Raw genomic sequence first — 13,820 nt, 5'->3', positions numbered from 1 at the left:
GTCCTATCCTCACCGCTGACAACCAATGTAAGAAATGGGTTTTCTGGTTGATGGGCTTGCACCTAAGCCATGCAGAAACCACCACTCTAGTCAGTACAACGGAGTTACACGCTGAAGATAACCTCTGCTCACCCCCTTGGTAGCTTGGCACGAGCAGTCAGGCTTATCCCAGACACAATGTGTAAAGCGTTTGCACATCACACACACACAGCAGCTAAACACTAGGCACACCACAAAAGAAACTCCACACAAGGTTATTTAAAAAATAAGCCTTTGTATTATCATAAACACATTAGAAACATAATCACACATTTACAATATGCTAACTGGCACTAGGCAATATTTACAGTGGATTATATATAAGACAGGGCCAACCGGGCCTCTGTCAGAACCATCACAATGCAGGTAGTAAATATAAAGCACAACCAGTAATTACTGGTTCCATAATGACCTAAGCATTATCATATTAGCATTAGACACCATCCTAAAATATTATAATATGACATTAGGCATAAACACATTAGGCCCAAACCTCATTAGCATAAATACATTACGCATTCGGCCTCACCAGCATAAACACATTATGCAATAACCTCATAAGCATAAACACATTACGCATTAGCTATCACCAATATAAACACATCATGCAATCACCTCATCAGCATCAACATATTACACATTAGGTATCTCATCAGGACCTTGCGCCCTACCAACATAGAACTGACCACCTGGCCAACTGGCCTTCTCTAGGGGCTCAATTGCCCTCCGTTCCAAATGTCAGGCCTTGGCTGCCGATGCAGCAAGATCAGAGGGCACGCAATGTGCTGGGGCAGGGCAGGAGTGTACCTCACTCCTTTCTCCTAAAAGGAATAAAAAATGCCCCCACGTTGCAGCTGCCGCTAACTGGCGGTGCAGCTGTGAAAATAAATTCATGCACTGGCGTTCACGGTGCCTTAGAAGCGACCACAGTGGGAGAACTCTGACAATGTGCCCCGCCACACCCACTTTCTTCTCATTAAGGACAAAGTGCCTCCAAAGAGAAAAATGGCACTGGCACTACACGTGCCACCTGAGCCCCCACTGGGACTCTTTAAAAACAATGTTCCCCCAAATGTTGCAGCTGCCCCCTCTCTCGTGGAGCAGCTGGATGCAACAACAGACACTGGCACCAATGTGCCTCTCAGTCCCACTCCTGGACGCTGACACCAGGATTGCCCCCAAAAGGAAATTGGCTTAGGTGCCCCGGTACCTCCGGGAGCGCCGACGCTGCTCACTGGGAGCCCCACTCACTGAAGCTCTCGGGGAATCTGCTCCTCTCTGTGCCGGTCCTCACACTTCGCCCGGCCCCCTTCCTGTGACCGGGACTTGGACATAAAGCCTGCGTGGCTCCGCAACGCAATCAGCAGGGGGAAAGGCACTGGCACCGGGACCACTCCAGACTTCCTTGCACTTCGCCCGTCCCCCTTCCTGGGACCAGGACTTCGGCGTGGAGCCCACGAGGCTCCGGACATGGGAGGCTGCAGGCCCCGCCCACAGTCAGGTGTCTCCTGCCTGTCTTCCTGGTCGGGCCGAATTCTCGACTGCTGCATCTCCCTTCCTTTGGCGGTGCAATGCAGGATGGGCACCTGCTTTAAAGGGAGGCTCAAATGCGGGGTGGGTACCTGCTGAAATATAACACACTCATGAGGGGTGGGCACCTACTAACGAACACCACATGCAGGGTGGACACCTGCCGTCGGCACCACAATGTGGGATGGGCACCTGCCTTTAAAATATGCAGAAAGTGGGGTGGGCATCCACTAAATAAGCACATAAGTGGGGTGGGCACCCGCCGTTAAAGATGCAGGAAAGCGGGGTGGGCTCCTGCTCCCATTGGCAAAATGCGGGGTGGGCACCCGATTCTCTCAGCATCCAGGTGGGGGAATCCCCACGTCGGGATTGCCTCGAAGTAAGTTGCAGCTCCGTGCTGCAGAGCCCATGCGCTCTTCTTTCTTCCTTGGCAATTTAAATGTAGAGCTCACGAGGTGCTGGATTTCCAAAAAGGTCCAAGGGGGCTCTGCTGCGCCCAGGCAGGCCAGCACACAGGGCACCTCCAGCAGCGAGGCAGTCCCTTGTGGTGGTTCCTCCTGAGGCCCAGCAGCAGCAAGCCCCCCAACCACAGGAACAGCACACCAAACTTTGGGTCATAGCCCCTACATTTATATCCACATTTCCTTTGTTCTGCCCTGGAACAGGGCTGAGTAAACCAGTTGCAACTGGTTCTGGGGGGAGTGGATCACTTTGCTTACAGGGCTCCCACCCTCCTTTGTCAGGTTGGGGCCCTGTCATCAGACACACCACAAGGGGGCAGAGCCAGCATTCACCCAGGCAGGCACAATCCCATTCAGGGTAAGGGGATTACTCCTCCCACTACTCCAAAAGCAGATGCCCTATTCAGCCTAGTGCGGATTCACCCTGCCCCTCCTGGGGCTACACCCACCTCACCAGCCCCTGTCACTCAAAAGCCAGACATGCAATTCACATCAGGCAGGCAGACACCTAGCACACAGAAATGGCAACTTCTAAAAGTGGCATTTCTGAAATAATTATAATAAATCTGCGCACATCATTGCGTAGTATTTAATATTACCATTCCAAACATACCAAACTTGACCACGCTGCTCCTCTCATATCAGGAATTACCAGTGAAACACTTATCAGGGAATCCCCAATGCATTCCTATGGGAGGGCAGCCTCACAGTAGTGAGAAACCAAAATGGCTCTTTGTCACTACCAGGACATGTCTCACATTTAAGGTACATGTCCTGTCTTTTACACACAATGCACCCTGCCCATGGGGCTAGCTAGGGCCTACCTTAGGGGTGACTGACATGCAGAAAAAGGGGGTCACAGACACAGCACACACTTTAGGTGCCACGTCACAGTGGCAGTAACACTGCGGTCACAGGCCCTGCAAAGGCAAAGGCCTGAGATAGGTTTGAAAGGCTACTTTGGTGGGTGGCTCAATCAGCGCTTCAAGCCTACTAGAAGCATTTAATTTACCAGCCCTGGGTATCTGAGATACCACTTTACAAGGGACTGACAGGTAAATTAAATAGGCCAAACAGGTGTAGACCAATCTTACCATATGTAACACAGAGATCACACACACTTTACACTGAACAACAGTGCTAAAGTGCTCAGAGTCCTAGATCCACCAACACCATGTCAGGAAAAAGGCTAGGAGAAAGTCAAAAAGTTTAGGGATGATGCTGCAAAAAGTGCCAAGTCCAACACTTTCCTTAAGCACAAACTGCACAAGTATTCACATAGTGTTTTATGTACTGTCGTAAGGTGGGCCAGCAAAAGTGACAACGAGCTGCTGTAATTGTCTTATGTATGCCTTTATGCCCCGCCCCCCCAAGGTTAAGTCATGTACCCAAGTTAACACATGTTGCAGGGCATTACTAGGGATGTATAGGGCTCCATTTTGATATAAGAGAATACCCCTCTGTCACCTGATTTTCTAGTACACATGATAGTTTCCAGTAATCGAATTAGGTCACACCTGACAAAATTAAAGAGGGTTCCTGCACTGGTTTGCTGATTTCCTCATGTGGTACTTGAGATCTTGAAGGAGTATCGGCTTTCCCGTTCTGTGGGCCTGGTCGATATTTTATTATGAAATAAAAATCTTTTTAAAAAAAGACCAACGTCGTGGAGTCAGTGTGGACGGTTTTCAGGAACTGCAAGCTTTGATGATAAGAAAAACCTTCTATTGTATGCCGGGCTCCCGGTAATTATTGGAGCCATTCTCCAGACACACATTTAATTGCTAAAAGGACTTTGTCAGTGATGCTGTACCTAGCTTTGCAGGGTGTGAACTTCTGAGAATGGTACATATTGGATGTAGTTTTCAGTTGTCGGGTTGTCTTTGGGAGAGAACTCGTCCCATTGTGAAATGAGAAGCATCAGCTTCTAATACCAATGACAATTTGAAAACAGGACCTTTAGTGAACTGTTGCTTTAATACATGAAAAGTCTTTTCAGCTTTTTGCATCCACACCAAAGATATAACCTTTCTCAAGAGACAAGTGATGGGTTGAATTATTCCGGAAAATCCTTGCTAAAATACCTGTAAAAAAATGTTTAAAACCAAATACGTTGTAAGGTTTTGCCTTCTTGTTTTTTAATGTTTCCCAAAAACTCAATCTCAGCAACATGGAATAGACATTTTACTAGTTGTACGAATAGGGTGTGTTGTTGCAGTCTTTCCAGAACAGCCTGGATTTGAGTAACATGTTCTTGCATGGTTTCCAAGTAGATGAAAATATTGTCTATGTAGAAAACACAAAATACATCCAGATATCGTTCATGGATGTCATCCATAAAATACTAGAATGCTGCTGGTGTGTTGCAAAGACTTAGGGGCTTGATCCAATATTAAAGCAAGCCAAACTTGGTCATGAGCGTGGTTTTCCACTCGTCACCTTGCTGAACTTAAACAAGGTGATACACCCCTCTGATATCCAGCTTAGTAAACACCTTGCCCCTCTTTAGTTGTTCTGATATGACTGGTATAAGAGGTAAAGGATACCAGTTTTTAACTGTGACTCGGTTGATGGTTCTGTAATTGATACAAGATCATAGCTCCCCTCCTTTTTGAGGAACAAAGAAGAGGGGTGACAAAGCTGTATACTGTGAAGGCCGAATAAATCCTGTGGCTTGTTTTTTGTTGGGATATGCTTGCAAGTGTTGAGTTTCCGGTTCAGTCAGAGAATAAAGCTGACTGCAAGGAATAGCTGCCCATAAAACTAAGTCTATTTGGCAGTTGTAATTGTGATGAGGGGGAAGTTGACTTGCCTTCTGCTTGTCAAATACTGATCGGTACTCCTGAGAGATGTTTGGTAAAGCTGTTGCACAGCAAACCTGAAATTCCATGCTACCATAAGTAATGAATCTGCCTGGATTGTATGAAGCTTCTTTTGACAATACCTATTCCTTTGTACTCTGCTTCCAACAAAATTGGGGTACATAGTTGCATCATTAAAGAGAAAGTATGATGTTTCGCAGGACCCGAGGATAAAGTGCTCTTACAGACTCTGTGGATTTCTTTTTGATGTAAGGAGCGTAAAGTTCTTGAACACCAGTTTAATCAATAAAATTACCTGTAGCGCCTGAATCCAACAAGGCTGGAACTGTATCTTCTTGCCCATTAGGATACCACACGTCGACATACACGTTTATGTGGGTTAGTAGCTTTGTAGAGTATTTGCCAATACAAATGAGATCTCATTTTCTTCTTTCATGAACAAGTGGCCTCTGTCGTCTCGTGGGAAACATAGTTGTCTGAACTCATGTCTTCATCAGATGTTTTTTGGATAATTTCTTGACTTTTACCTGGACCCTTATTCTCAGTCAGTATGTTTGATAATAAAGTGCTAAATATCTTGGGATCTTCATAAAAATGTTTGAGAGAGGTCAGTGGAATCTGTGGGAGGATGAACCACCTGAATAAAACTAGGAGCATCAGAGACTTGTAGGAGAAAAAAAACCCTGTTTCCTGAGTTCCACCCTGGAGGGAGAGGGTGTGAAACTCTGAGTTGAAAAGGCTTCTGTAGCTAACTGGAGGCGGAGGTAACGTCCAGGGTTTCAAATTTACGCCCCCATCTACTCTACCACTATCTGACTTCCCCTGCCAGGAAATACTGCCACTTTCCTGCATATGGACCCCAACTTTTTTTTAATTACTGACTCTCTGCTCAAGAGGCCTGTCTATCCAATTACCACTATTGACTGTTCCTAGAATGGTGGTTACTATACAACTGGTATTCATCACTCTGGTTGGGTACGTTCATGAGCTAGGCAATCTTTAGAAAGCCAGAACCCACAAATTTGCTCTAACATAGTGATCCAGCCAAACAGAAGCGATGGTTGAAGACAGTCCATCCACTCCCTTTAGTGTTTTCCAAGGGGAACAGATATAGGGCTTGCCAAGAAGCGCACCCCAGGGAATGGGGGTGTGGATAAAGTAACAAAAGACCTGCAGTCTGGATTTTGTTCCTTCTCTTTTGGCCACCTGGATTTGTCTCTAGGAAGCAGCTCGTTATAATGAGTAGATCTCAGGAAGATTACCATCTAACGTCTATGTAGCGAGAAGAAGAGATTAGCAAGCAATTATTATACCTCTTCACTCACATTGATTCACTCACTCTTCACCTATGCTCAGTCAGGCTCACGCATACATGCTATGAGACTGTTTAGCTTAATTGCAATATTTCTAGAGGAGGATGAGGACAAGGAGATCTTGAGTCTTTAATTTGTTAATAGTCTTACTCCATAGTTGCTCTACAGGTTAGAGCAATGCTCGAATCACCTAGGCTCTTGAATGAGTTCTTTATAAACCACTATGCTTTGTAGTTCTCACAAGCTTAATGCTTCATGATCATGTGTAGTTAGTATGCTCTTGAGAGATGGGTTCATTCATTCACTAGTACAGATCCTTATTCTTCCATCACAATCACTGAAACAATGTTACTCATGCCTGCGCATGCTTTCAGGTAAGTTGCACATACCTTTAATCCTTCTTTTATTTCTTTCTTTATTTCTTTCTTTCTTTCTTTCTTCTTTATCTTTAGGTCTTCTGAATGCAATGGAGAAAAAGACCCGAAGCGCTGAACACGAAAGCTTCCTCAGCGAAGTCATCTTAGGTAAGTGTAGCCTCACCACTTTATAGGTCGCTGGGTGGGAGCTAGTAGCTGAGACACGGAGGACCGTCTTAGTAGGCACAGATTGCCTAGCAAGCATGTGGTCGCAGGCTGCCGTTCATATAGCCTCCCGGATTCCAAAATAGCCACCAGGTTTTCATAATCTAGCATGATTTACGCTGGCAGGTATCTTGCTGCTAGAATTTGTGGGCTACGAATTCCTACTAGAATGTAGCATTTTACAACACATGCTATTGCCTGCATGTTTCAATTTTCCTTATCATTCATTCAACAGCATTTACAGCCCATTATTGTACCTGTTACTTTTTAAACAATCCACTTACATACTCTGAATTTCGCCATTGACACATTTGGCCTATCCATGAGTACTTATTGGGGGCATAAAAAGGCTCTTGACCTTCACGGGAAAGTGGGATGTGTATGTATGTGAGAGCCATAAACATTTACTCCAACTTAAAGACTGCCGTCTTGGCTGGTGACCTGGCTTTAAAGGATGCTGGCTGTGAAATGTATGCAAGACGGTAGGAGTTCGGAGGTTATGTCCTGGCTTCCAAGACCTTTTTTTCTTGCCCAAACCCCTTCCAATTAATCAAGTAGTACACCTGCCCTCATATCTTTTGACAATCTAGAATCTATTTCACTTCATATTCCAACCCCCTCCCTCAATCTAGACTGGCTGTGGGAGTTTCTGTAGTTGTGTGTTTGGATGATAGAGGTGCAGTTAAGACACGTGAAACACAGGATGTATATGTGAAGTGGGTGGCACCGCCAGTTGCATAGACGCTGGATTATTGACCTTTGTGATACTGTAGGGCTAATATATTTTGGTTTTAACTTTTTATTGCCTTTTAGGGCCAGGTTTCTTGTGGATAACCATACCTGCTGTCCAACTTAATAATGTAGCTCAGTTGAGCGTTTCTTATCTGCTTAATATTTACTCAGTTTGAGCCTTTTCTAGCTGCCGTTCAGCTGCCTGAAGACACAGCTAATCTGTTCATGATGTTCTTGTATACATGGATATTGAGTGGTAGCAGGCTACTCAAAAGGTTGTATATTCAGATGAAATCCATTCATACAATAAATGGGAGAATACCCTAAAGTTGCATTCCAGCTACCACTGTGGGGAGAGGGCGCCCCTCCGGTGATCTGATTGTATGGGTGAATATTGCCATGGGTTGCCAAATTCACATGCATTCACTTCCAACTCATGACATCTTGAGATTGACTGTCAAGGGCCCAAATGGCGGGGTTATTTTGGAGTTGTTCAAAGTTTATAGCAGGGGAACGAAGGGGGAGGGCACCAATCTCCCACTATCACGCTTTTAGAGCTTGCATTATCTAGTTGCCCACCAGGAAATCGTATTATGATTGCAGGTGACTTAAATTGCACATTTGAGCCCTTGAGCTCAGATGATATGCTGGAGTATGACAGGGCTGATGGTAAAATGATGATCCCTCGACTGAATTTATCCCCCATTAAAAAATGGACTAGCTTAGCCATTCAGCTCAATGCATCGGCTACAGAGTTTGATCTTAGGGCAACAAATGAAGAACTCCCTCAGATAAACATGGGGAAAACACCTTTAATAGAGTTGGCAATTCTTCACAAATCGACCATATGTTGCTGGATGTAAACTTATGGGACGTGAAGACTGACGTGTGTAGTTGATACGACGGATAGCGATCATAATCTCTTATGTATGACCATGACTAACCCCTGGGCTCCTGTATTAAATTGCTTGACCAGTAGGACAGCAACCTATTTTACTTACATCATACCCTCTAATTGCAAGAGGCATCTTAAGTGGGACAGGGTCTCTCTGCATGAAGAAACCTTATTGGCCATCTGCAAAATCTTGTCCGAGAAAACTGTAGAACTTAGTGTTGTGGCTTCAGATAAATCCAAGTGCGATATGTTCTCGACAGTCCATTCCAGCACTGTAGTGACACTCAGCTCTTATTTTCAGGCTCCTCGTAAGGACAGGACTTTGCGTGTCTGCCATAAAACACAAAATCCTTTGTATAACCCAGATTGCAAACTCAAAAGACAATCTCTGTACCTAGCCATTAGAAACAAAGATTGTTCTAGAGTTAAAAGTGCTAGGAAAGATTATAAAGTAGCCCTACATTAAGCTAAGATTTAGTGGGACAAACGATATTGGTTAGAGCTGAAGGATGCTAGTCTGAGGAAAAACAAGAATCTCTTTTGGTCCCTAGTGAGTCGGGGAAAAGAGAGGGATTTAAATACCATACCCAATCATATTGCTAGACTCGGTTGGTATAACCATTTTGCGAACCAATATTCCCCTACAGAGGATGGATGTCTGGAGGATCTATGTGACACCCTTGACATCCCTCCTGTAGGGAACAATAGAGAATGCTTCTCGCGGGCTGAAATAGAGTCAGCAATTCTGAAGCTAGTGCCCGCCAAGGCCCCAGGACAGGATGGTCTGCCAGGAGATCTATTCTTTTTTTTATTTTTTTTTATTTTTGGAAAACCTTTATTTATAAAAAGGTGCACACAGCTAGTCAGCCAAACATCCCGGAGGCATGGCAGCAGAATCGAAAAGCAGACAGGTACAGCACACACAGGAGAGCAGTACAGGATAAGAGAGGTTAATTTCTAAAATAAAACAGGATGTTCGAGGCATGTGGGCTGCTGAATTCATATCTGTGCATAGATCGCCGCCTAGTGTTGGGTCCGGATGATTGCACATTGTTGTCCTGGAAGAGTCTTCGAAGTATCACAAGATAGGTGGCTCCTCCCCTGGACTACAGTGCGCATGGGCATCGACTCCATCCCCAGATTGTTTTTTTCCGCCATTGGGTTCGGATGTGTTTCGGTTCCCTCTCTCGGAATCGATAGTTGTTTAAGTTTCTTTGCTTGAGACCAAAAGGTCTTTAGGATCTCGCGTCGGTATTGTTATCGGTCGGGTTGCTTATTCATCGGCTCCGATCTACTGCTGCCCTTCCGCGTGCTGTCGGCGCGGACGGGCCTACACGACGCTCCAGACTACTTCAACATGGAACGAAGTCCATTTAAGAGGTGCCCAGTGTGTGCCTCAAAGTACCCGCACATCGACGTGCACCCGGTGTGCAATAAGTGCTTGTCGCCGGACCACGACAAGGCCAAGTGTATGGCCTGCTCCAAGTTCCGGTCGAAGAAGACTCTCAAACTACGCCGGGCCGCAAGACTGCAGGCCCAGAGTTCGGCACCCCCACCGGCAAACATCTTTGAAGAGGATGTTGAAGACGACACCATCCAAAATGTTTCGGACTCTAACCCGGCGTCGGAGGGCGAGGAAGACTACGACGCGGGAGACGAAGAGTTCGAGGAAGTCGTCGAGGAGGTAGGGGACGACGACGGGGCCATTGCCACCGTGGAGGATAGCTCGGAGGAGGAGCATCCTCGGTCTGACTCCGGGGTCAAACCCCATCATAAGGCCCAGGTCGAGGGATCGCCTTCGGGCCTTACCCAAGACCTCAATACTCGTCCCACGGCCCCGCCTCCTGGCCCGGCCACTGACATTGGTGATGCGCCACTCCCGGTCCAGAAACCGAAAGTGAAGCCATCGGGGTCAACACCATCAGGGTCGAAACCGAAAGTGCAAGTCGCACTGGTTGGATCAAAGGCGCCAGAGGCCTCGGCGCCGAAGAAATCCAAGATGGCCGTCGAGCTCAAGAGCCACGCCAAAATGGCCGATCCGAAGACCACAGTGTCGAAGCCTAAGGCGAAGACGCCCGACGCGACGGCGTCGGCGCCGAAGCTGGTCGACGCTCTAAAGAGTCGCGTCGACGCCAAGAAGGTCGATGACCATAAGAAGGCCTCAAAGAAGCGTCAGGACGACCCCAAGTCTATGACTGCACCGATCCCAGTCGAGAAAGCAAAGGGAGGTGCCGTGTCGGCTCCGAAGACGGCTGCTTTGGTCGCCGACCCAAATCCGGATTCGGAGGACTCGCTCGAGCCGATCCGGCCCTCCCCATCCCTCACAAAAAAGGTCACGGAGTCCCTTCAGCGGATTCGAGAGTAGGCCGCGGCGACCGAGCCAAAGGACGACGTGCCGCCCAAGCCTCCGCAGAAGCCGGCAAAGGCGCAGACGCCGATTCACTTCACGCTACCGCCAAGAACGGCGCCGAAGGCTTTCGCTCCGAAACATGGGGCCGGGGTGCCCTTAAAACTGGTTTCAGCGCCGAAGGCATCATTGGTGGTGCCGAAGCCACAGCATCAGCCACTGGCAAACGAGGAGCGCCGAGAGGTCATCATCGACGCCAACACAGGCAAGCTCTCTCTCCTCAAAAGGAAAATCACCCCGGAACCTGCGTTGGGGCATTTCCACATTCCCCTTAAACATAAGTTGGACTCTGCGGGTGCATCTGCCCCTATGGAGCCGGCATCTCCACAGGGTCTGGACCTCTCACCCACTCACTCTAACGCTGGGGAAGGTGACGGAGACGAGGAGGACGAGTATAATTATCCAGCATACTCGGACCCAGAGGATGTGCATGAGCCATGGTCTGCCGGGGGCGACCCTGAGGACCCTCAGTCAGGACACGAGCCGCAGCTTTTTGCTGCAAAAACTTCCCCAACGGAGGACTCTGCAGCCTTCAACGCATTAATTGAAAGAGCTGCAGCCAATCATGACGTCGACCTCCATGCTGACCCAGTGGATGTCGATTTTCTTTTTGACACTTTCTCAGTGGCTGAAAAGACCGTCAAAACATTGCCAATGCTTAAGGGTGTGCTAAAGCATGCGCCGGAAGTTTTCAAGGAGCCCACCCGGGCAAGAGTCACCAATCCTCGAATTGACAAAAAATACAAGGCAGCGCCCACTGACCCAACGTACATCAAGGGACAGTTGCCACTGGACTCTTTGGTGGTCTCCAACGCACGTAAACGAGCCAACTCACAGACCACGGGTGATGCTCCTCCTCCTGACAAAGAATCGAAGGTGTTTGAGGCATCAGGGAAACGTATTGCTGCGCAGGCGGCCAATATATGGCGCATTTCAAACACGCAGGCGCTACTTGCACGCTACGATAGGGCACACTATGACACCCTAGAAACACTTCTACAGCACTTGCCAGATCAGTATAAGGAGGGCGCTGAAATGCTGATTCAGGAGGGCAAACTTATTACTAATGCCTCCAAGTGTGCTCTAGATGTGGCTGATACCGCCTCACGAGCAATAAATACTAGTGTTCTGCTGCGCCGGCATGCATGGCTCAGGATATCAGGCTTTAAACCGGACATTCAGACTACCATCCTCAACCAAACAGTGAATCCAGACCACCTGTTTGGACCTGAAGTGGATGCCACACTTGAAAAAATGAAAAAGGACACTGACACTGCTAAATCTATGGGTGCCCTTCAGTCCCAGCAGTTTCGGGGTGGTTCCTTTCGCCGCTCCAATAACAGAGGCACCTCAAGGGGGCAAGCGTCACAGTCCACACAATTCTATAAATCTAACACCCAATCCTCATATACCAACAAGGGTAGGGGTGGATACTGTGGCAACAACGTCAAGGGCAGAGGACGTGGAAATAACAGCTCCAGGTCCTCCACCGCCAACAAACAGTGACGCCTTGTCACTGCCCCCCGACCACACAACACCGGTCGGGGGGAGACTCCTGCAGTTCCTGCCCGTGTGGAGGTCCATCACCACGGACAGGTGGGTCAAATCTCTTATTCAGTACGGTTATTGTCTGGAACTCACTTCCATCCCACCAAACATACCTCCAAAAAACCGTCCTATGTCCGGCGAGCACTTGCACTTGTTGCAGCAGGAAGTTCAAGTCATGCTGCAAAAAGGGGCAATAGAGCTCGTTCCACTGCAAGAAAGGGGAACAGGGGTTTACTCCCTGTACTTTCTAATCCCGAAAAAGGACGGATCTCTCAGACCCATCTTAGACCTCAGACCGCTCAACACGTACATTCTTTCAGAGCATTTTCATATGCTTACTCTGCAACAGGTTCTCCCACTGCTTCAGCAAGGGGACTTCCTGGCAACTCTGGACCTCAAGGATGCATATTTTCACATTCCCCTGCATCCTTCACACAGAAAGTATCTGAGGTTCACCATTCAAAACCAGCACTACCAGTTCAAGGTTCTGCCCTTTGGGGTCACCACGGCGCCCAGGGTATTCACAAAGTGCCTGGCGACAGTGGCGGCGCACCTAAGACATCAGAACATCCACGTATACCCCTATCTGGACGACTGGCTCATTCAAGCAAAGTCGCACAAACAGTGCGCAGACCACGTGTCCCAAACCATTCACCTTCTGCACGATCTGGGATTCTCACTGAATTACCCAAAGTCCCATCTCCAGCCCGCTCACATACGGCAGTATCTGGGCGCGACCATAAACACTCTGGCGGCTACAGCGCAGCCGAATTCAGTGAGGATCAACAGCATTCTATCGCTGATTCAGAAATTCAGACCTCAACACTCACTTCCAGCGCGAGTGTTCATGCAGTTGATAGGCATGATGGCCTCCTGCATCTCCATTGTCCCGCACGCGAGACTAAATATGCGTCCGCTTCAGGAGTGCTTGGCACGTCAGTGGACCCAGGCTCATGGCCAGTTAAAAGACCTAGTGTTGGTGAGCGGTCGGGCATACAACTCTCTGCATTGGTGGAATCCACAAAACCTTTGCAAGGGCCGACCGTTCCAGGAGCCTGTGCCACAGATTATCCTGACGACGGACGCTTCTCTCCAAGGTTGGGGAGCGCATGTACTCCACTACACAGTGCAGGGACTATGGACACTACAGCAGAGGAAGATGCACATCAATGTGTTGGAACTGATGGCAATCTTCATGGCCTTAAAGGCGTTCAAAGTACATCTGTGCAACAAGGTCGTGTTGATCCGGACGGACAACATGACGGCCATGTACTACATTCAGAAACAGGGAGGGACACACTCTCCACAGCTGTCTCATTTGGCTCAGAGCATGTGGAAGTGGGCCATTCAGAGGAACATCTTCCTCATGGCAGAACACCTCCCAGGCAAGGACAACCAGATGGCGGACCGGCTCAGCAGGCACAGCCACCAGATGCACGAGTGGGAGATACATCCATCAGTACTCCAGCCGTACTTTCAGACATGGGGTCAT

General features: G+C 48.0%; 1 protein-coding gene across 1 annotated transcript in view; it reads left to right on the top strand.

Annotated features, from left to right (window-relative positions):
- LOC147683273 (uncharacterized) overlaps positions 1-13,820 on the top strand; it is a 1,451,334-nt gene that overhangs the window by 261,161 nt on the left and 1,176,353 nt on the right. Inside the window, exon 7 of the mRNA XM_086943731.1 lies at positions 6,618-6,689. Within this exon, the coding sequence (XP_086799857.1) occupies positions 6,618-6,689 (72 nt within the window). The remainder of the gene's footprint in view (positions 1-6,617; positions 6,690-13,820) is intronic.

Source organism: Lissotriton vulgaris, chromosome 11, assembly GCF_964263255.1.
Source record: "Lissotriton vulgaris chromosome 11, aLisVul1.2, whole genome shotgun sequence".
Classification (NCBI taxonomy): Eukaryota; Metazoa; Chordata; class Amphibia; order Caudata; family Salamandridae; genus Lissotriton; species Lissotriton vulgaris.
The sequence above is the reverse complement of the archived record's forward strand: the minus strand, read 5'-3'. Positions and strand labels throughout refer to the sequence as shown.